Source organism: Cladophialophora immunda (genome assembly GCF_000835495.1).
Source record: "Cladophialophora immunda strain CBS 83496 unplaced genomic scaffold supercont1.1, whole genome shotgun sequence".
NCBI lineage: Eukaryota > Fungi > Ascomycota > Eurotiomycetes > Chaetothyriales > Herpotrichiellaceae > Cladophialophora > Cladophialophora immunda.
In genome coordinates, this window is record NW_015622541.1 from 5,766,226 (window position 1) to 5,788,275 (window position 22,050).

The following is a 22,050-nucleotide window of genomic DNA, read 5'->3' on the forward strand; positions in this document are numbered from 1 at the left end:
TTCAGTTGGAAGGACTTGATGGCCCCTATCCTCGTGGCACCTTGTGGTAAGAAGCTGGCAGGAAGGTCAAACGCTCCGCCCCGAGAACTCTGGTAAATGTGATTGGCGTAACCTGCCGATTCTTTGGCAATGTCGTTCGACGATACCCCAGCACCGATGAGAAGGATATTCTGGTCTTGAAATCCTCGGGGGTCGCGATATCTTTTAGAGTGCCAGACTCGATGCGGCCACCCATGCTTCCACGCCCGAAGACCTGGAAAGTCAGGTATTCGCGGCATGTTGTAATGTCCTGATGCCACAACCACGGCATCGAATGTCCAGCGCCGCTCCACGAACCGCGCTCCGGACGACGGCCCTTTCTGCAGCGTTGTTGTCCGCACGACCCATTCACCAGGATGTTTTCGTACATCCTCGACGCGAGTGTGGTATTGTGTGATGGCGGAGACACCATGCTCGCTTGCAATGTTCTGGATGTATTCCTCCAACACTTTTTGGTTGACGAAATCCTCTGTTCCCTCGGGCCATGGAAGCAGACTCGTCCTCATCTCCCTCGTTGAGACGTTGTTCTTCAGTCCAGCATAACAAGGGCCAGGTGGTGCATGAGCAATCTCCTGCTGGTCGTTGTCCACGTCCTCTGGTGGAGGAGTGCTGAATGCAAGCTCCGGCCTTGTCTCATAGTCGCCTCTTGATGGAAGCTCATTCGGATACGAAGGGTCTGCGGCTGAGCGCTCGTCAAAGTGCCATACCCCGCCGGCGATTCCTGACCTCTCGAATACAACTACTTCGAGGCCATTTCTCAATAGGTGAGCAGCAGAACAGACTCCGCTGATGCCGGCACCTATTACGGCGACCCTTTTCGTCTTATTTTGTGTCATAGTCTGCGAAACGATTCAACTGCAAATCCTTCAATATCAATATTTCATTGGAGACGAATCCTCGCATCTCGGTCTGTCTATCTTTTAAGAATCAAAAGGACCGCAGCTGTTGTCTATGGGTCTTGGAAGTACCAATCAGGGGTGGTCTGATATGAGCTCTTCGCGTGAGAGGGTGCATATCAACAAATAACCTCTTCTAAGCACGCCATACTGGCTCGGACATGTCGTGATTTGCGCAAACTATACCTTCATCGACCAGCTCGTTTTATGATGCCTTATGCCCGATAAGCTTGAGCGTGAGATGACAAATGCACACAATCACGTCGACGCTGTCGGCTACTCAATCGGTTCCTGTGAGCTTCATTGGTGCCGGGAGCTCACCCCTGGTTCCGCCTGCTATCCATGGCTGGCTACTGTTTCCCTGCACGCCTGTCCACGAGCTTCCTCTTGAGACTTCTAGCTTCTAGACACCCAATCTTGGGCCTTAGATTGTACGACTTCCTCACACGACTGGGCCGAGTTTCCTCTTTCTCGCCAGCTCCCACTTCCACAACACCCTGATAACCAATGCGGACACAATCATTCCAGCGCTCAGACATGCTGACGTGACGAATCCTCTGTGATACCTCGGGGCATCAACTTGCTGCCATACTACCAGCGGCAGCCATGCTTGAAACACATATGCCAACTCGTTCATGGTGCCCACCACAATTGCCCTTTCTTCGTTGTCGTCCGTGCAAATCTCGTGCGCCCACGCCATGCACAGTCCACTGAGACCACCGCCACACCCTGCAAGGATGTAAGAAGCCCAGTGCCAACCGACTGGGATATCCCACACTGCCAGGCTCGAGTAGCATACTATAGAAACCAAGCCACCGAAGACGATCGGTGGCCATCGGGCGCCACGGAAGACACTGTCTGATGTCCAAGCATAGATGAGCGTACTGACGACCTGCACGGCATATGTGGTGGTTGGATACGTGTTGATCTGGGAGATGGTGTACTTGGGGTGCGTCGAGTCCTTGAGATACTGCGCGAAGGTAGGCTGACTGACTCCTGCTCCGGCATTGTTGAAGGTCATGTACAAGGTTGCCAGCATATATATCTTCCAGGACGTGAAGATCTTCTTGAATTTAGCCTTGGTGTACGGGGCCCGTTGAGCACGGCCCTCCAACTGCATCCGCTTCCGCGCATACTCGCGCTCCGCCGGGGTGAAATACCACGCTGTGGTGATCTCTGGAACGTCAGGAAGGAGAAAGAACCCGGAAAGGGCGATTGGGAGCGAGATTATTCCATCGACCACGAACAACCACTGCCAGCCCTTCAACCCTCCTTTGCCCCCGAGGTGATAGACAGCGGCCATGAGGTATCCGGAAAACATGCTTCCAATGGCGGATGAGGTGTGGAAGATACAAGACCGCTTCGCCAGCTCGTCTCTCCGATACCACGACCCGATCACGTATTGCATGCCTGGATAGAATGTGGCTTCTGCAAGGCCGATGAGGAACCGGAGAGCGTAGATCGAGCTCGCCGAGTTGCATTTGGCGAGGCAGAAGGTCAAAACTGCCCACACAACTTCCATCAATGGGATCCAGATTCGCGGCCGGACGCGGGTGAGGATCATGTTCGCTGAAACAAGCTGTCAGTCTCGCTCATGAAAGCTGTCTGTTTAAGAAAGGGAGTGTCGCTCTCACAGGGCACTTCGCCAATAACATATCCCACTGTCCAGCATGTTTGCATATAGTTCAACTGGTTCTTATACAAGCCAAGGTCCTCCTTCATGCCAGACACAAATGCGTTGTTAATGTTGATTTGATCGAGATACTTGATGAAGTATCCCAGGGTGGCAAAGGTGAGCACCGCAGCGTCGAGCTTGAACAGGAACCGTCGTTCTTCAGGCGACTTGTCCAGAGTGTCCCAGACATAGGACCTCCATTTCCGCTTCGGCTTCGCCTGGATCGCATCTGAGATATCACCGTCTGAGCTCAGTGTCTCTTCGACCACAGGCGTCGTGGAGAGGCCGGCTTCCACACCCTTGACAGTGATCTCTTTGCTCTGCTCATAGTACGCCATCTTGGTCTCCTCTGGGCACCAAGGCTGTTCCCGCCGCCCGTGCGAGGGTGGTCTGTGAGGCGTCCTTTAAGTTCTGGACTTCTCCTTGTTTGGGAGCTTCGGCGGAAGGCCATCAGGCCCATCCGCTTACCTGTTTTCTTCTAGATAATCGCACCTTTCAATCGAATATTGCGTGCTCCTCACTGCCGCTGCTCTGGACCCTCGCGAGCGCATGTGCTTGGGTGCGATGTGCGCAAGGCGTCGAGCCAACGATCAGTGACTTGCGCCAGTACCGCAGGGGGATCTGCCTGACTATCCAATGCGACGACATGATCTTTTGGGAAGTATGCATAACGCCTTCAGATGATACCACGTCGCCCGCATCGCAATGCAAGGGTCTCTGTCGACGGATGAGCAGCAAATAAGGGTGTTAAAGCACGCCATTCCATCACGTGATCGAGGGCCGTCCATATGATGCTGCCTCTCCCTTGTCCTTTTGGGGAGATCAGCTGAGACTTCATACATTGTGCGCATAATGATTGGATCGATAAGAGGCCTTGCAAAGCGGGGTTGATGTGCGTATATCAACAGAAGTGCGTGCCTCGGTGCTGCTGCTCCTGCAAGGCGCTTGCAGTCGGCAGGCCGCATTCATGGATTTTATGCAACTAGTTGATGCTCACTTCCCAACCCGAAAGAACGTTCAATAGCCGGCAGCTGCACGCAATAGAGGATTGCAATATCGCCATCCTCATAGTCGCTGAGGAAGGTACCGAAGCCGAGTCTGGCTCCGTAAGCAAAGTCGACTTGTGGAGTAATCTTCGAGACTCTCTGGTGCGTTGCAGAGCTGATTGAAAAAGAGATGAGTTAATTGATCGTAGACCTAGAGTTGCCATTGTCCCTTTCAACGTACTCTTTGCTCCTGTGGCAGTAGAGAGCTATCGATCAATATGGCGCCCGCTCCCATCGATCCCAGCATCACGGACTTTGTCGTCCCGAAAAAGGACACGTTGGGTCTGCCAGAGTCGGCGTACAAAAGACTCGTGAAGGCCGGCATCGATCTCTCGGAGGGATACCCGTACCGCCCGAATCGGCCGTTGTACCTCCAAGACGTGTACAACATTCGAAACAAGGAGCGCAGGCACGTCGACGCAGGTTCTCGAGCCGACAAGTCGAAGAGCGCCCTGCTTTCCGCCGCGACCAAGGTCACCGACCTGACCACTTATATTGGTACCGAGATAGAGGGGCTTCAGCTCAAAGACCTCACCGACCAGCAAAAGGATGAGTTGGCATTGTTGATTGCCGAGCGCAGCGTCGTTTTCCTCCGAGATCAAGACATCTCGCCTCAGCAGCAGAAGTCGCTTGGAGAATACTATGGCGAGGTTGAGATCCATGTAAATCAGACCCTTCTTGACATAGTTGAAAGTGGTTCCCTGTGCTAAGTTCGAATTTCTCCAACACACAGCCTCAAGTCCCTCAAGTCCCTGGCGTGCCTGGTGTCACGGTGATCTGGCCAGCTCTGCAAGCCCAGGAGCATCCGGCGAGCTTCCGCAGGCCCGGAGGTGCTTCACGATGGCATACCGATCTGGTCCATGAACGACAGCCCGCGGGTATCACTCATCTCCATAATGACACTGTGCCACCTGTCGGAGGCGATACCCTCTGGGCCAGCGGCTACGCCGCGTATGAGAAACTCTCGCCAGACTTCCGAAAATTGATCGATGGCAAGTACGCTGTGTATCGGTCTGCGCATCCATATCTGGACCGGGAGAACCCGGCCGCTGGGCCCAAGTACATCGAACGAACCCACCCATTAGTCCGCGTTCATCCAGCGACCGGCTGGAAGGCCCTTTGGGTCAACAGAGCAATGACTGATCGAATTGTCGGGCTCGATAAGGCGGAGAGTGACCTCATTTTGGGGTATCTGTATGATGTGTATGAGAAGAACATTGATATCCAGGTGCGATTCAAGTGGACTCCTGGTACAAGTGGTAGGTCTCCAACCAAGAGATCGATATCATAACGTGGGTCGTCATGCTGACTGAAGCTCTCCTCCACTGCAACAGCTCTCTGGGACAACAGAATCACGGTAAGATTGTTTCATCATCGACGATAGCCAACTTGCTCTCGGTGGCTAACTTTGTGATTCTTCTCAGATCCACAACGCCTCTTGGGACTATGCTGGCAATTACCCTCGACATGGCACACGCGTAACTTCTCTGGCGGAGAAACCCTTCTTTGACCCCAGTGCACCCACGAGACGAGAGGCTTTGGGATTGTTAGGACCGGATGAGAAGCAGGTTGACGGTGTTTTGGTAGAGGCATAGTCTGGTGTATCTTGCAACGAAGGTTTCAAGCTGTTGACAGCACCAGTAGGGGTAGAAAAGGAGGAGTTGGCTTGGAGCATCGTCTTGGTCGGCATTTGCCCGGGGTCGCCTCTTGGCATGTCCTCCGAAACCCCTTTTTGCCTACAGATCAATACAGACTTGTAGCTTTGACGACCATACCAATGACAATTTCAGCAGGTCCTGACCCGTATTTTCAGAGGCGATAGACTTGCTCTGTTCCTTGTGCAGACTCTGGCTCGCTGAGGCTGTCATGGCCCAGAAATACAACGTCACGTGTGCGTAAGGCTCTGCTCCCCTTTAAATGGAGCTATTTTTGGGGCACCGCGTCTTGGCATAAGGCTTGGCATCAAGCTTTGGCTCAACGTTCAGTTCGGTCATCCCCTGGGGAAGATAGCAAGTGCCACAACTGACATATCATCTGGAACAAGCGAAAGCTGGGCGCTCACTGGCCACTATCCAACGAGGCAGGTGCAGGCCCTCCTCAACTTGGTACTCTACGAACCCCCGTGTCAATCAACTTCAGAGTTCCACTTGGCCTGTCAAGGTCGTATGAGGACCTACCTATCCGCTCACTAGAGTCAGCTCGCCATGGCTCACAGTCGCGGATCCAGCAGTCCAAGCTCTACTAGTCGATGGGAAGAAGAGGCGCCGCGTGTCTTGTCTATGACCGCTCTTCCCTGTACGGCGAGATGGTCGCCAAATCCACTCTGAATAATGGAAAATCTCCTGAGCGAAGGACCCAGACAATAAGCCGGCTTGGAATCCTACTAGCCCGATCCAAGCCGTCCAGCCTTGTCGGTCCCGTTTCCAACCCATGGATCTCGTCGTCTATTCTGGAAAACTGACGAATGACATGCTGGCGAACGACATGCCATTGAAGTAGTGATGGACGATGCTAAGGGAGGACCTGAGACGTGCAAAACTTAGCAATACGCACTTGCTGAAACCACCAGATGCAGGACTTTCCATACGCAAGTAAAGTCAAATTTGGACTCCGCTGCCACATACCCAAACTGCATATATTGAGGATCTGCCTTAGGGCTCCCGCACCTTTGTCCTCAGACCTCGAGCATCCCATAGGCACGTAGCCGTCATGGATTCACGTCCTTCGAGGAGTTCGTCAACGGCGTCTTCTATTCAGCCTCGTCGTTCTTCAACCCTGGCTTCCTCGGAAGCAGCCGACAGGGCAATGCCAGATGCTGGTGGGCTTTCAGATAGGCCACATGATGGCGCAACTCGCGAGCACGCTGAGGTATGCAGCTATAGTTGTCCTTCTGAAGATGCTGTTTTGACCTGAGCAGAATTCAAACACTTCGGAACACCTGAAATGGACTCTTCCCTTCAAGCGACATCCTTCCAACGCATCGAGCACACACAGCCACGCTACAGGCTGTACATCGTCGCATGGGAACGAGATGCGCAGGCGGATGTCCCAGATCACGAGACGAGCTTCTATTGCCATAGCAGATGTTGCGCATAAGGTTGATCCCCTCACGATAACTCAAGGCAACCCCTTGGGACTTGCAATCAATGAAATCCGAGGCGTGTCTTCGGCCGGTTACTCTGCACCAGGGCAGTTCGATGCTCGTCGATATTCTTGCGAAGCACCCGCGCTCCCAGAAATTTCTGTGCCCGAGCCTGCGCGAACTTCCGAAGCATTTTCAGACGATTCTACTGTCCGCCCAGGGATGAGTGAGAAGGAGGATGACTACTTGATTCAGAGACTTGCAACGCATGACGACATCGAACGGCTTTCGACCCTTAAACGAATTCTTTACAGACTGTGCCCAGTCTTGGTCGTCATTACGGTTGGCGCCAACTGGTTGTATTTCGTTCTCCGCGTCAAATTCACCGTAGATGCGGAGAACGCTGCGCACGAGGTATTCTGGATGGCATGGGCTTTCATCGTCGTCGAGCTCTTTGTTTCACTTCCGATGTTGTTACAGAGTCTCTGGGGCTGGCATATTATTGGACTGAGAAAGAGACCAAAACTTCGCTTGGTCGGAGACAACGTCCCTTCGGTCGATGTGGTTATCACTTGCTGTCGTGAAGAAGATGACCTGATCCTCGACACTGCCAAGGCAGCCTGCAATATCGACTACCCTCTCGAACGGTTTCGCGTTATCGTCTGTGATGATGGGAAGTCCGAGTCGTTGCGGAATTCGGTTGAGAAACTCGCCTTGACCCAGTTTTCGAACCTCTATTATCGCTCAAGACCAAAATACCCTGGCGTCCCACACCACTTCAAGGCCGGCAACCTGAACGATGCTCTTGAAGAGACCAAGAAACTACCAGGAGGTGCGGCCAATTTTCTTGCGGCTCTTGATGCTGACATGATTCCCATGCGAGACTGGCTACGGGCGCTCTTGCCTCACATGCTTCAGGATCCAAAATGCTCGATGGCCTGCCCGCCACAGGTACGTGCTCCTCCACCGGATTGTACAGTTGCTGGGGCTTACTGACGATTGCTTAGTTATTCTACAACGTGCCTAGGGATGACCCTCTCTGCCAGAGTTTGGACACGTTTGTGCATATTGCGGAACCGATCAAGGACTCCCTTGGTGTGGCCTGGTGCACTGGTTCCGGCTACGTGCTGAGACGCTCAGCCCTTGCGTCGATCGGAGGCTTCCCCACAGGTTCTCTTGCTGAAGATGTCTGCTGTTCAAGTATGCTTCTCGGGTCTGGCTGGAACACTGCCTTCGTTCACGAGCCATTGCAATTTGGAACAGTTCCAGATTCTCTGGTGAGCCACTTGAAGCAACGTACAAGATGGGTAAGTTATGTATTCCTTGTCCTGTTGTCATATTCTAAACCGCTACAGACCATCGGCACCGTCCAGACCGCCCTGAAACTGAGATTTAGCATATGTGGTCCACTGGTGAAGTACATGACGCTCCCACAGCGGCTTTGTGGCTTTGTTTACACGATCTCTTCGCTATTCACAGTGTTTCTGGTGGCGTCGATGTTCACCGCACCTGTCGTGCTTGTTTCCGGTGGCAAGCTTGTCCCCTACGCAGACACGGAGCAGCTGCGATGGCTCATCCGCTCAGCATTTCTCAGCATGCTCTTGAACCGTGTGAATGAGATGGTCTCATTCTTGCCTTCCGGCTATCGTACCGGTATGAGGGATACAAGGGCTCTGTTGTGGATGTCACCCTGTGAGTATCCTCAAACATCGCGACATGTTTGGCTTCACTGACGACATTCTCTAGTCCATGCCATCTCGGTCATTCGTACCTTTGTTCTTCCCAAATGGCTGGGAGGAAAGGTCGCAGTGTTTACATCCTCCGGATCCCAGAAGGACCAACTCAACGAGCGGGACCCTCGACTCCGAGCTCCGCTGTGGCGTCGTCTCAAAGTCACTGTCTGGGATTGTCAATGCTACCTTCACGTCACCTACATCATGTTCATCCTCGCAGCAGTTGGCGTCAGTCTTCACTCGAACATCACCAACCCGGAGAACACGACCACAAAGGAGCTTCTGATCGACGTGCTGACACATGCGGGCTGGCCTCCGATCATCTGGCTGACCTGTGGCCTGGCGTGCTGGACACCGATCAACTACGCCATCTTCCCACCGTCCGTCCCAGACAGAGAGGAGCTGTTGGACAGGGATCCCATGACCGGAGTCGCTTACCCCAAGGAAGAGGCGAAGAAGACCCAGACTTCGTGGGTCGCGTGGTTCTTCGAGGCGCAATACACGTTCCTCAGTGTCTACATGACCGTGGCGTGCGCTCTGTCTTTCTGGTTCTGATTGATATATGGTCGAATCTGGTGGTTTGTGCGTGCGGATGTCAGGGTTTTGGTGGCATGTTTGGGGTGGTGGGGCGTGGCCGCGTGGGAGAAATGTCGAAACGGCTCTTCGAAGATCTAGGAAACATGAGAGCAAGGAGGAGAAAAAATAGTCAGGAAGGCCGTGATGGCCGTAATAGGGAAGATTCAGGATCAGTTTAATGGGTTGTGGCTAGATCCTGTCATCTATATAGGAACAGAAACCAGAAGGGAAAATACATAGGAATTGCTTTTTGAACATAGAACCAGGATATATTCTATTGTTCTGTTTCAAATCTCCGCACACTGTAACCTGCGACCATTCGCCTCGACTCTGCATTCGCAACTCGAGAGAGGGCAAGTAAATAGCCCGGGTCTTGTAAAGGAACACAGACATATTCGTGCTCCCATTCACAACGGAATCACGCCGTCGCAGGTATAGGCATGGACTTGACCCGTTGATGCGTGCGCAGCGTGACCATCGCGATATTCTGCGCACTGTACTTGCTCCTCATGCGCAGGCCCGCACCGAACTTGAAGACGACGAAGCTGATAGGGTACAGCGCGGCGGAAATGACGCCGAAAGTGCCGTAGGCCCAGTCGCCGCCCAGAGCTGTGATCATGGGGATGATGGCGAGCGGGATCGCGGCCGCGACAAGGATACGAGCGCTTGCGGCGATGGTGAGGGCGGAGAGTGTCCCGGCGGGTGGGTACGCGTCGAAGAGGTACGAGATGTAGGATATCTGTAGAAAGTCGATGTGTGGTTAGCAAATATGACTTTTCGAGTTGAGGGATAAGGGAAGGGGGGGGGGGGGTGTTTTGGGTATAACGGGGAACGCGAATCCGTACCAGGATCATCATGCTGCCCCAGACGAAGACGCCCGTGCCGATGATGGGAAAAGGGTAGCTGATCGTGGGAACAGCAGTATATCCAACCCAGAAGAACGCTCCAGTCATCAAAACTCCACCAACAAGGGCGGGGACAAGTCGGTACTCGATCTCCATCTGCACCATCTCCTCGTCCTTGCACTGCCGCAGCTTCCAGAGGATCAGGAACTGCTCGATCAATGTCGCCGTGCCGGCGGCAAGCAAGGCACCGACCACCGCGGAAATGAACGCTAGCCCTGAGGCGCGGATGCCGAATCCGTACGTCAAATTCAGGGCTGCGGGGACGGCAACGAACCATTGAAAAGTCGTCCCGAAGACGAAGGACACGTATAGCGTAGTCATGATGACTATGGGTTCGGTGAATGCCATGACGAGAGGGTCGACGATGGTCAGCTTCGCCATGCGACGGAGGGTGGTCCCTGATTCAGCTGGAGGAAGGTTATGAGGTCTGCCTGCGCGTCTGGCTCGCGTGCGGATGATTTCTCGAGCATATGTCTCAGGCGCCCCGATGCCGAGCAGATATGCCGCGAGGCAAACCATTAGGGAAACGTAGGCTGTCCACCGCCAGGACGTGCTTGGGACGATGTTCCCGAGGATGATGGGACCTGTGCAAGCCATCAGCTTCTGACCACGAAAGGCGGAGCGAAGACCTCAATACCGAACGCAGCCCCGAGATATGAGGCTAGAGTCAAGCCCGAGTAGTACGTCACAGTGGTCTTCGCAGGCCAAACATCTGCGAATGTACCCTCGATGAGCACGAGACACGGGCCTCCTCCAAGACCGGCGAAGAATCGCAGGATCGCTAGCGCACCAATGCTCTGAGCTCGACTGGTCCCGAGGAGAAACAAGGCGCAAATTGGGAGGCTGACGAAGTAGACTGGTGCACGGCCAAATCTTTCCGTGACATGAGGAGTATGTACCGGGGCAAAAGCAATGCCGACAAGATAAAGTGAGAATGGAGCGATGGCGAGGGTCATTGAGATGTTAAACTCTGCGACCACATCGCTAATCCCAATGGTGTACGAAGTGAGCCCAAATGCGCTATCCAAACGTCAGCCAGTGGACAATGATAGGAAAGGGAAAGGTATACACTGCAAAAGCAAATGAGAATGAGACGGAAGTGACGTAGACTTTCCGGTGCAGAGGCCAGTTCTGGGGGTTGTCAGGATCGGAGGCCGGCATGGGGTTGCTGATTCCTCCCATCGCCTCCTCCATCAGCCCCATCTGGTCCATTGAAGTCTGATCAGACGACTCCTCCGTCTGGACTCCCATATACTCTGTTGTCTGCATGTAGAGTGACGTCTGATTCTCCGTGAGAGGCATGATTATCTGCTATGGTTGAGGTGGTCAATGATGTAATAAAATCGAATCCGTATCGTGAGCAAGTGACACTGAGTTCCTAGGGGCTTCTCTCTGAGCGATAGACGAAAATAAACTCTTCAAAGAAAGTAGGAGCTCGAACTTATACCTGTTGGCGGAAATGCGAATGAAGTTCCGAAACACCAAGAGCAGTGCGGACTTTTGTTGGCGGCATGATGCCAAAGCATTCCTTGGCTTGCAGCAGCATCTTGGAGCTTCGGTGGTCCATCAAGTTTCAGGTGGAGAGTTCCACATCAGCCTTTGCTAAAGCCACGCTCATATCCATCGGATTGAATTGATTGACAGGTAGCGGACCTCTTGCGCCTCCCCATATGGAGAGACCACTTGTGCAATGGGCAGTGCTATCGTTGCGGACACAGACCGCAGATTACCGGCACGCTCAGCCTCCTTGAAGCAAGATATCATCAGGTTGTCCCATCCAAAGTGAAGCCGACTCGCCGACAGATGTCGAACTTGGGGTTTCAGGAGGCACAGGAATGACAAATGTACTGCAGCAATGAGGCCATCAATGGCTATGCTTGCAGCCAGCCAGCCAGCCAAGCAGTGTCAATCACAACTGTACTCTGTATGCAGGTAGGAGCCAGTTGCTGACCTGTAAATCCTCTCTCCGAGCAATGCAGAAGGGGCGAAGAATGATGGACGCTGCCGATGGAGATGGGATCTGAGCCTGGCAGATCAGTCAGCACTTATGTAACTAGAATCGGGCTAGTCTTCATCTGGCAAGGTCGGCTTCCTTGGCACGAGTTTATCTTCAGGCCGCCACGAGCGTGGAGGCCGCAATCTCCTCACTGCCATTGATTCCATCATCAGGAACACCGCCCACCACGACTCTACTCACTCCGCCCGGACTTGCTGTACGCCGCGCCCCTACCTGTATCAAAGGAACGTCGGCATCATTGACCCCAAGCTGCTACAAATATACCCCCTGAGACTCTAAACCTCTTGGCTTTGTGGACTTTTTGTGGCTGTTCGCAGTATTTTGCTAGAAAGCCTCGTTGGCATCCGGGCTTGGTCCTCAAAACCTCACTCCGACATGCCAATGAATACAGTGGAAGCGATCTGCGCAGGATGATTTGCTAGGCTGAGCATACGTCTTTGGAGGAAACATTGGTCGAAGCAGCAGGGCCGATGGTCTCACACGCTCGACTGTGACACAACTTCCGGTGGGCTCACAGTCATACATCTATACGTTTGTCAAAGTTGGAATGCTGCAGGTGGCATCCTACAGTCCATGGCATCATGGTATCGACGGAGAAAAGGAACCGCCCTCCGAACTGAACCCAGAACCCTGTAAAGCTGCAGTCATCCGAACCACACTTTTCGATCCCGACATATATTTGCAAAAGACCGATGCTGGTCGGTCTCTGCCAATGCAACCGAGACAAGCTCAACACAGCCAGTTCAAGGTGTTGAGCTTGACTAAGGGCTTTTGAAACGGCGGAGCCATCGAGCAGGTATAGTTTCAGAACAACAATACGCAACAGAATCGGATGAGCAAGTGATAGCGAACCACGCCCACCCAAAGGAGAAATTCCAAACCTTGGCTTACTTACATGCAAGAAAAGTTGCCAAGCGGAAGACGCGCTGATCTTGGGTCCATTGTGTCTTGCACCTGCTATTATTGGTTTTCGTGTGTACCGGCAATTGTATCTTGGTACCTGGCACTCCCCAACATTGCAATTACTTGTCGTGTTAGCACTGATTGACAGAGACGGCCCCCAGCCAAACTGCTATCGGCATATGTGGAGGTGTTCACGTGGCGACAATAAGGCAGGAATCGAGACTTTGAACCGAAATAATCACTCAACGTGTCTCGATGGTCTCGAATGTAGAAGAGGAGAAGAGCAACTAAGAAATCAACCACCTTGTGGGGCGTTGCCGACAAAATCTGCCCGAAAGATTCGCCCATGTAGCTTCTAAGGCAGACTCAGCTTGTCGATCAGTCAGGAGCCATGGCTTTGCGTCGCTGGCGAGTCTAGATTCTCTGGCAGAGGGTGCAAACCTCACACGATCCGAGCACAGTTGTTGTCCGTTCATGTCTTTCAGGGATTGAGAAGTGGACTCGGGGCGACCGAAGTCGTTGCTGTCCAGTCCAACATCAGGCCAGACTGCCCAAGTCGCACGCGTGGCCTCAGTACGGATAGTGCTCGAACTGTCCCACAGATTGGCCACATTCGAGATCAAGGGAGATTCCCAGGGCTGCCCGTAAATGGTAACTAGCAACCAGTCCAGATCGACTTTGCCGCATCTGTTGGGCTTTACACAACGGACTTACACAAGGAGCCGGAAGGACACAGAAGGGTCATCAGTAAAGTCCCACAGCTCCAAGACCAAGCTGTCGTCTAGACACGCGCCGTCCACAAGCATCAGGTATTGCACAGGAGTGTGGGAAGTGTGTGTGGATGCTGCAGCAACGGCACTCTTTTACCACAATGCCATGTACCTGGCATGATCAAGCATTCCCTGGTCCGCATCATTGTAGAAGTCCAGGTTGAACCCATTGGCATTATGATTATGTCCACAACCGCCGCAAGAGTCTGCCATTACTAGGGTGTCGCCCACTCTAGTACCAAGATTCCCAGAAAGGATAAACGGACATCCGATATCTAGCCGGCTCCTACAAGCATCACCCATACGGTAACTGGGGTAGTTGAGATTTCAACATCAAGCCGCGATGGTTAGCCTCTTACCCCGGACTACGCTCGCCACAACTACTACGATTTCCAGAGCGAATGCGGGTATTTAGCTGTTAAGCACTTTTTTCTGATGATCAAACCGGAATACCGACGACTGGGGCTGGGGTCTTCGCTCCTGTGGGGTTCTTTCTTGTCTTGCGCTGGTGTTCGAGCCTTTAACGAAGCCTAGAGCGTGGAAAAGCCGGGTTTCTAGGGTTGCCGTTTTCGGCAAATGAATTGCGCAAATGCCCAGTCCAAGCGAACAGGATGGCGGCCTCCACCATCCAGGTGACTTGTTTGTCCGGGAGACACAACGTCTAGATATGATTCGGTTAGGGACGACGGAGCTTCATCCACTAAAGCACGAATCTCCGCACGTCGGCTTCAAACAAATGGCCGGATCCCCAACCGGCTGGAGCACTCTCCTTACTACGGAGAACTCGATCACTGCCGACAAGCACACAAAAGAGTCCACAGATCTGTGAAGATCAGAGTTGGAAACGTGGAGATCCTCAAGATTCCTGAGTCTTTGCAAAGCACAGGGACTCCGCCGCAGACTGCATCTTCCCAGGGGAGGGCTTCGAAAGTGCGTTCCTGGCCGCACTTCCGGACCCTGGCGCCTTGGATGCTAGCCCACGATTCTATGCCTGCTAATTACCATGAGAGATCTACTCGAACCAAGTTGGCCACTATCATCCGCGAGCCTCTCTATTCCAAGGGATCGAATTCACTCCATACGCTACATAGGACACGAGCCGGACGACGGACGGGGATTATGACCGACACTCATTCCGACAGCTCTCTTTTGACACGAGAATTGTGGTGATTACAAAAGTGTCTGTGCCTGTGATGAGGCAATGGATTGGCACTGGGGTCAAACAACCAGCCATCTATTTACTGGGCGAGGCTGGGCTCTTGGAGCTCTCACCGACCTGGATGGCCCCCGGAGCGAGGGTCCATCTAGGCAGTGTTGCCCGCACATGTTCTGTTGGTCAGTGGGTCATTGCCGGCTTTTGGTTTAGTTTGCTCCAGCATTTTCCCCAGACCATCCCCCATGACGCCCAGGAAATGGCAAACTGGACAGCCATCCTACCTATCACAATCTAGCATTTGAATATCATTCGCCTCTGCGTGGGGCTCTGTCTCCTCCTCGTCGACAACGGTGAGCCTATCCCAGAATCGTCAAAGGTGCTTGGACCTTTCATTCCCAACTGCCTTAAAAAGGTGTTGGCCCTTTGATGGGTTCCTCAGATATATCAACTGACTCCCTGGAGGAGTTTGATATCCCATTCAACCTCACCTGATCTTTGCCCTGGAGTCTCAGTTGACAACCGCAAACTCACCACCACAATGGCGACCTCGAGGCCTGATACCCTGAGGGCCCATTGGAAATGCATCACCGCATGCACCTTGATTAGCATGTGCCCATTTCAATATGGAGTTGATTTTGGTATCATCGGTGGTCTCCAGGCTATGCCTGGCTTTTTGGATGTATGCTTGTCCAGGATGATGTGTGACCACGGATGGCAGCTCTAACGATGAGTAGGTCTTTGGGGAAAAGGACCCAACCTCGCCTATCGGATACAACATCTCCCATACACGCCAGCAGCTGATCTCATCTCTCATGATTCTTGGTGCTTTCATCAGCTCCTCCTTTGCCGGTCCCCTTGCAAGGTACATCGGCCGAAAGATGTCCATCTGGATCGCGGCTCTGCTTTGTGTGGTGGCAAATGTTATAATGATGACCACCACCAGCATTGGGGCTCTGTATTTCGCTCGTTTCTTGATTGGCATTGCAAACGGCATGCTCATGACATTCTCGCAGCTGTATCTCCAAGAATGTGCTCCTGCGAAATATCGAGGTCTTGTCATTGGCCTTTTCCAGTCCTGGACGTCGATTGGCACTTTGGTTGGAACCATTATCGACAACTTCACCGTCAAGCTTGGAGGCAAGCAGCAATACATTGTTCCCCTTGGCATCATCTACATTGTACCTGGATTTTTGTCTCTGGGGATGCTCTTTATCCCCGAAAGCCCTCGGTGGTTCCTTCTCCAGGACCAGGCCGAGAAAGCTCGCAAGGCCCTCTACTGGCTCCGACCTTATCCCGAGACGGTCGAAGACGAGATCAAGGAGATCCAAGATGCCATCGCCGCCGAGCGAGCCTTGGCCAAGAGCGCTGACATTCTGGACATGTTTCGCAACCCTGTTGATCGAAGACGCACTCTTCTGTCCATTGGGGCTGTTTCCCTCCAGGCGGCATCCGGTGCCATGTACATGATCTGTATGTTCTTCTGTGTGACTCTTCTCGGTAACATACCGTGCTAACTAAGAAACTCCAGCATACGGCACGTATTTCTTCGAAATGGCTCATGTCGGTTCGGCATTCGAAAACTCGTGCATTCTTGTTGCCGTTGGCGTGGCCGCCATCTTGATCAACAGCGCCGTCATTACCAAATGGGGTCGGAGGCGAGTCTTCCTGACTATCGGCATGATCCTTTGTGGTATCACGCAACTCATCGTCGCCGTTGTATATGACAAACAAGGCCCAAGCACTTCAACCGGACGAGTGAGTTTTCTTGGGCAACTCTGATGATCTATCTTGAATCACTCTGCTAACGGAATCTGTGTAGGTTATTGTCGGCGTCTCGGTTGTCTATATTGTCGGCTACAATGGCATGGTTGCAACCTACGCATGGCTCTGCGGTGGCGAGTTCCCGTCGCAGCGCCTCCGAAGCTACACATTTGGTCTGGCGGCGTCGATTGGCTTTTTGGGGGCCTGGCTCGCCACTTTCACCGCTCCATATTTCATCAACCCCGATTCTCTGAACTGGGGTCCAAAGTATGGATACATCTGGACACCGTCTTGCTTGCTCGGCGCGCTGTGGACGTGGTTTTACCTGCCGGAGGTAAAGAACAGGACTTTTGAGGAAATTGATGAAATGGTGAGTTCGAACAAAGGATTCAAGGCTCTTCCCCAAAACGACACACATTGCTGACTCTTTGCCGTTGTGCAGTTCGAGGCACGCCTTCCAGCTCGCCAATTTCGAAAGTACAAGTGTGTGGGATCAGTCGCCGCTGTGGCGATGGCTGCGAAGGAGGATGGAAGCAGTGCCAGCGAAAAGGATCACGCTGAAGTCAGGCATGAAGAGGTCATTTTTGGCAACGAGAAAGTTGCGACTGAGGCTGCGGTTGCCATCGGTTGAACGTGAACCGCTGGACGAAGCGTTCAGACTGTCAAGCGCCTCGAAAGCACAGGCAGGGTTCAAGTGGCTCACGAGCTACCTGGGATGCGCGTACCTGATGTTCTTGTACCCGCGCAGTAGATATTGGTTTTGGTGGGAACAACAAGTGCAAGGTCAACGTGAAGCGGTGAAATCGGCACTTTCTGCCACCATCAAAGCATGTGAACTTTGTCTATATTGGGTCCCAGCCCTCTCGTCCTATTGTGTATACCTCGAACTGCCGTTGAGACTCGTCCAGCCGTACACCAATGGCAGTGAGGAACCTACCACAAGCCTTGTGTCAGGAAGAGTCGGCTGTCAAAAGAGCCTGTCTGCAATTGTTCCGTTTCTGGAAACAGTTGTTGATGCAATCATTCATCCTTTGCCGAGAGGCCTCCCTTATGCAGTCCACATGGTCGACAAGTGTCGTCGGCTGGGTTGATTAGATCCCCAGGCATTTCCACCTCATTGGTATTTTTGCGCCCGGATCTTTGGCTTCTCAAGTAAGCCGACCTCTGACAACTGCACATGCAAGGGGCCAGGCGGTGAGTGGTCGTCGTAAGATTCATTCTTGGTGGCCGTTGCAAAAGTGCAGCGGAGGCGTTGGAGGTTGCCTGCGCCTTGAGACGACGGAAGAGGCCGTAGGAAAATCCCCCACCGGCGCAGTGCTTACTGGGCCACTGCTCAACCACTTGCGATCGAGCCCAGATCACAGGCGATAAGAACTCTACTCGCGAAGCCCGAATCCCAAAAGTCGGCAACCGACAAAGCTTCCCTCCCTTGTTGCGGCCCAACCAGATGGGCGGATAGGCGAGAGGAATGCCCACACCACCAACACCCAGGGCGCAGCTGCACGTGGAACGAGCGCAGTTGGGCTGGAACTTACCACCATCACCATCACCACCACCATCAGCTTACGGATCTGGGGCTGACTCAGGGCAATCCCAAGCGCGTCTGGGCTCTCGGTGGACTCTCTCAGGCGTCATGGCCAAAGTGAAGTGATAAGTCGATTTCTGATGCTCCGAGCTGATTGGGAAGCAGATCGGTGCGAAGAGTGTCACCATCCATTCACTTTAAAGCCCCGAGTTCGACTTGAAGCGCCCCTCCTTCCAGAAAGATGGCTCTCACACCCTCTGTTCGTGACTTCGCCTTCGCTCACTCGGCTGAGGCCTGCACCACACCGAGCGACGCGAGACTTGGACGCTGGAACCAGACATGTCAATAGATGCCATGCACGACTATCTCATTGTTGGAGCCGGCAAGTCGAACTTCCCCCCCTCCAATCATGCATTGCCGATCGCTAACGGTACTTCAGGCCCCTCGGGGCTGTGCGCCGCAAAGACGATACGCGAATGCGATGCTGAGGCTCGGGTGAAGATTCTGGACTCTGTAGGTCATCGCGGGAGCCGGACAACTGGCCTCATCACATGCTGATTTGCTCTCTGCCAGAACAAAACCGTCGGTGGTGTGTGGTCCAAAGAGAACCTCTATCCTGGCCTGAAGACGAACAATATCCGCGGCGGCATCGACTTCTCGGACTTCCCCATGCATGATGGCTTTGGCGTGCCTGAGGGCCAGCATGTCTCCGGCGAAGCGATGCATGAGTATATCAAGGCATATGCCGAACACTTTGATCTCTTGCGATTGATCGATTTCGACTCAACCGTCACCGAGGTCTGGAAGCTCAAAGGCATCCAAGGCTGGAATGTCAAACTTGGGTCAGGGGTCGATCTGCAGGCACACAAGTTAATCATCGCGACAGGTGTCACCAATGTGCCACACAGACCAGCATTGAGTGGCTCCGAAGATTTTGGAGGTCCAATCATGCACTCGGCGGAACTGGGAATGCAAGGCAGCGCTCTCACCGACGATTCCAAGGTCGAAACCATAGCGGTGCTTGGTGGAGGAAAGTCTGCCTATGATGCCGTCCATCTCGCTGGCAAAGCGGGTAAGAAAGTGGAATGGATCATCAGAAAATCAGGCAAAGGCCCCGAATGGATCTTCCCAGCCCATACCATGGGACCACTCCAAGCAGTACGAGAAAAGCTCCCAGCAAGGAGATTCGTCTCCTTCTTCAGCCCGTGCCTGTGGAATGACGGGTTCAGCTGGATCAGAAACTTCCTGCACTTCACGAAGCTCGGCAAGATCATCTCCCAAGGCTTCTGGACCAATCTTCACAAGGCGACTCTGGACGACTGCGGCATGCTGAAGGATGAGAGAACCAAGGTCTTGGAGCCGGAGCAGAGGTACGTGTCACTTGTTTCTTCCGGGAATCCGCAGCTCATCTGACATCTCATAATTAGCCCCTTTTGGTACGGCACCGCATCTGGAATCTACAGCTACGAGAAGGACATCTACGAGATGCTCAAGACCGGCCAGGTGCGTGTCCACCGCGAAGATGTACTCCGCCTCTCCAAAGGCGCCATCAACTTTGCTAGTGGCTTCTATGTCAAAGCCGACGCTCTGGTCACCGCGACTGGCTTCTCTGCAAAGTCCACCCTCAAATTCATCCCAGACACCATGCATGCCGACCTTGGTATCCCGTCGACCAGTTACACCCCAGCGCAGTATAGCTTCTGGCAGGACCTGAGTGACAAGGCCGACCTGGCCATCGCGTCCAAATTCCCCCGTCTAGTTGCCGGGCCGTTCAAATCACCCACCTCGACCGTGATCCAACCATTCAACCCAGGCATGGATCGGGAGGCCAACTACACGCCGTTCCGACTCTACCGCGCCATCGCACCGCCTGGCCCGACTCGAGACGGCGACAACTCGCTCGTATTCATCAGCATGTTCTCGAACCTGGCCAACACACCGCGATGCGAGCTGCAATGTCTCTGGGCGTACGCGTATCTCAACCACAAACTCGAAATCGACTCGTCCACGGTATTCGGCGAGGCGGCGCTGATGGCACAGTACGCGAAACACCGCGCCCCATACGGCCACGGCCGATTCTTCCCTGACCTGGTCTTCGACCAAGTGCCGTACATGGACCTACTCCTGCAGGACCTCAAGCTAAAGTACTGGCGGAAAGGGAATTTCTTCGCGGAACTGTTCAGCCCCTACATGGCTAAGGACTACAAGGGGGTCGTGCAGGAATGGCTCAGCAAGAACTCGAGTTCGAAGAAGGAAGAATCGTCAAACAAGTCCAAGGCGAAAGCTGAGGAGGCCAGGGATCTAGAACGTGAACCACTCCTAAACGGCAAGGCGACATGAGGAAAATCTGCTCGGCACCGCGGCGCTTGCGCTTCTTGGACTCGAACCAGGCTCTACACGACTATAGGAATAATCGATTGACCAGCTGACCGGCCTACTATTCCTACTCACTGAATCTCTACACATCAGAATCACTGCGGCGCATTAAGCCTTTGCCATTATCTTTCTCACGACGGGATGGATGGACGGATGGATATGCACAGACACAAAGAGGTGTTGTGTTGAGCCCAAGCGATCTTCTCTTTCTCCATTCTCTCCCAACCGGACTTTTGCGCGTGGACCAGGTCATGTCAGCTCGGGTCGGGCCAGGATTTGTTCCATGTGGCGCATGAGGGGGATTGTTACCTTGGGTCGAGATGAATTAACTTGAGTCCCCGGATCTTGCACCTTTTGCTCTTCAGGCCCGACTTGCTTTTTCTACCATTATGTTTTATGCCGGTCGCGACAAACCGAGGGTGAAGACGGGGGGAGATACAAGGGTCGAGGAGAAGAACTGTGATCACTGGACGGAATGGAGGGCTAGACGGACTGGTGTGATCTGCTTTACCATTCGACACAACCCCCCGGGCGATGATCGCAACGATGACAATGAGCAATGAAGCATGAACAATGACTGATAAAATGACGACCGAGGATCCATACACTGAACTGATCGAGAGATCGTTCCTCTTTTTCTGGGCAAGCACCTAGACTTAGATAGACACCAATGAGGGCGATGTTTAGATTCTCCCGAAATCAACAAGTCAATTTCTCGTTTCCAGTTCCAGTTCCATTTGTCTTTGTGACTGACTGAATCATGAACCCCTTCGCCACAAAAATTGTAGATTATCTAGTATTACAAACGGATGACACACGCCGTCCATCTGGGAGTGATCATGCGCTATAATCCAACTGGGTTCATCAACTCTGTACCTCCCCCGCCACCACCACCACCACCACCACCGTGGTTCCACCGGAACAATGGGCCTAAACAAGCCAGAGTAAGTATGCCGATTAAGTACCAACTACGTTGATTCATGAGCACATCGCAAAAGGACTGTACTTGGGTAGTAAGAATGCGAGCCAAGGCTGACTCGCTGAGTAAGCCCCATTCGTTGACGACGGGACAGGTGAGAAACCCTCAAAAAGGCAAGTTAGAGCAGGACGGGATAGGATGGGATAGGGACAGGGAAGGGGACAGAAGAACTAATTTCCAGGGCGAAATGTATTGTGGTACAGTTGGTAAGTAAGTAAGTGAGTGAGTGAGTACTCGTAATTAAATGAGTGAGTAAACAAATAAGCAAGCAAGCCAACAACAAGCAAGCAAAGAAATGAGTAAGCAAGTAATAGTAGCAGCTGGTATTCCCGGGGCACCGCCTTTTGGTCCCAGAAACGCCCGAAAGTGGATATACCCCATTGCCCGACGTGGTAAGAAAGAAAGAAGAACACTATAGCTGCAACAAGAATCGATCCCAGACCTCCGCGACGCAGAGAGGTGCTGCAAACTTCCTTCGGCTTCCCGTAGTAGAGAAGCTCGGATATTGTCACACAAGTTTCAAACAAAATTGGGGGGGAAATGTAACAAAAGAATAGAAAAGAGAAAAGATAAGAAAAAGGGCCCAAGCATCTCCCTCGTCTCCCTCCCCG

The 22,050-nt window shown here is 53.0% G+C and overlaps 6 protein-coding genes across 7 annotated transcripts; 4 read left to right on the forward strand and 2 right to left on the reverse strand.

Moving 5' to 3' along the window:
* Positions 1-1,266: 1,266 nt before the first annotated feature.
* Positions 1,267-3,013, reverse strand: PV07_01689 (uncharacterized protein). The gene is made up of 2 exons (XM_016388247.1): positions 2,570-3,013; positions 1,267-2,504 (listed from the first exon to the last, which is right to left on the reverse strand). Exons 1-2 carry the CDS (start codon positions 2,946-2,948, stop codon positions 1,378-1,380), a joined length of 1,506 nt encoding a protein of 501 aa, XP_016255175.1. The 5' UTR covers positions 2,949-3,013; the 3' UTR covers positions 1,267-1,377.
* A 797-nt stretch (positions 3,014-3,810) lies between these two features.
* PV07_01690 (uncharacterized protein) lies at positions 3,811-5,355 on the forward strand. The gene is made up of 4 exons (XM_016388248.1): positions 3,811-4,318; positions 4,390-4,915; positions 4,991-5,013; positions 5,081-5,355. The coding sequence occupies exons 1-4, from the start codon at positions 3,875-3,877 to the stop codon at positions 5,249-5,251; spliced, it is 1,164 nt and encodes a 387-aa protein (XP_016255176.1). The 5' UTR covers positions 3,811-3,874; the 3' UTR covers positions 5,252-5,355.
* A 323-nt stretch (positions 5,356-5,678) lies between these two features.
* On the forward strand, positions 5,679-9,078 carry PV07_01691 (uncharacterized protein). The gene is made up of 5 exons (XM_016388249.1): positions 5,679-6,524; positions 6,574-7,689; positions 7,746-8,045; positions 8,094-8,430; positions 8,485-9,078. Exons 1-5 carry the CDS (start codon positions 6,366-6,368, stop codon positions 9,024-9,026), a joined length of 2,454 nt encoding a protein of 817 aa, XP_016255177.1. The 5' UTR covers positions 5,679-6,365; the 3' UTR covers positions 9,027-9,078.
* Positions 9,079-9,295: 217 nt separating this feature from the next.
* On the reverse strand, positions 9,296-11,254 carry PV07_01692 (uncharacterized protein; the record flags this gene model as incomplete). Its single annotated transcript, XM_016388250.1, has 4 exons — positions 9,296-9,786; positions 9,893-10,536; positions 10,590-10,972; positions 11,022-11,254. 4 exons carry the CDS (start codon positions 11,252-11,254, stop codon positions 9,466-9,468), a joined length of 1,581 nt encoding a protein of 526 aa, XP_016255178.1. The 3' UTR covers positions 9,296-9,465.
* A 4,082-nt stretch (positions 11,255-15,336) lies between these two features.
* On the forward strand, positions 15,337-17,358 carry PV07_01693 (uncharacterized protein; the record flags this gene model as incomplete). Its single annotated transcript, XM_016388251.1, has 5 exons — positions 15,337-15,477; positions 15,533-16,268; positions 16,327-16,553; positions 16,618-16,929; positions 17,002-17,358. 5 exons carry the CDS (start codon positions 15,337-15,339, stop codon positions 17,188-17,190), a joined length of 1,605 nt encoding a protein of 534 aa, XP_016255179.1. The 3' UTR covers positions 17,191-17,358.
* A 696-nt stretch (positions 17,359-18,054) lies between these two features.
* On the forward strand, positions 18,055-21,178 carry PV07_01694. 2 transcript variants are annotated; one of them, XM_016388253.1, is made up of 5 exons: positions 18,055-18,201; positions 18,250-18,466; positions 18,524-18,597; positions 18,658-19,454; positions 19,512-21,178. In XM_016388253.1, the coding sequence occupies exons 2-5, from the start codon at positions 18,424-18,426 to the stop codon at positions 20,422-20,424; spliced, it is 1,827 nt and encodes a 608-aa protein (XP_016255181.1). In that variant the 5' UTR covers positions 18,055-18,201; positions 18,250-18,423; the 3' UTR covers positions 20,425-21,178. The 2 variants fall into 2 exon arrangements, with proteins under 2 accessions (XP_016255181.1, XP_016255180.1); XM_016388252.1 differs by having other exon boundaries at positions 18,055-18,466.
* Positions 21,179-22,050: the final 872 nt, after the last annotated feature.

Bases quoted from the DNA above. Each gene is read 5' to 3' on its own strand.
- PV07_01689 (XM_016388247.1), bottom strand. From the start codon at position 2,948: ATGGCGTACTATGAGCAGAGCAAAGAGATCACTGTCAAGGGTGTGGAA. The intron at 2,505-2,569 runs GTGAGAGCGACA...AGCTTGTTTCAG, and splicing joins TGTTATTGGCGAAGTGCCCT to CGAACATGATCCTCACCCGC.
- PV07_01690 (XM_016388248.1), top strand. From the start codon at position 3,875: ATGGCGCCCGCTCCCATCGATCCCAGCATCACGGACTTTGTCGTCCCG. The intron at 4,319-4,389 runs GTAAATCAGACC...TCCAACACACAG, and splicing joins ATGGCGAGGTTGAGATCCAT to CCTCAAGTCCCTCAAGTCCC. The intron at 4,916-4,990 runs GTAGGTCTCCAA...CCACTGCAACAG, and splicing joins GTGGACTCCTGGTACAAGTG to CTCTCTGGGACAACAGAATC.
- PV07_01694 (XM_016388252.1), top strand. From the start codon at position 18,424: ATGTCAATAGATGCCATGCACGACTATCTCATTGTTGGAGCCG. The intron at 18,467-18,523 runs GCAAGTCGAACT...ACGGTACTTCAG, and splicing joins CTATCTCATTGTTGGAGCCG to GCCCCTCGGGGCTGTGCGCC. The intron at 19,455-19,511 runs GTACGTGTCACT...TCTCATAATTAG, and splicing joins GTCTTGGAGCCGGAGCAGAG to CCCCTTTTGGTACGGCACCG.
- PV07_01691 (XM_016388249.1), top strand. From the start codon at position 6,366: ATGGATTCACGTCCTTCGAGGAGTTCGTCAACGGCGTCTTCTATTCAG. The intron at 6,525-6,573 runs GTATGCAGCTAT...TGACCTGAGCAG, and splicing joins CAACTCGCGAGCACGCTGAG to AATTCAAACACTTCGGAACA. The intron at 8,046-8,093 runs GTAAGTTATGTA...AAACCGCTACAG, and splicing joins TGAAGCAACGTACAAGATGG to ACCATCGGCACCGTCCAGAC.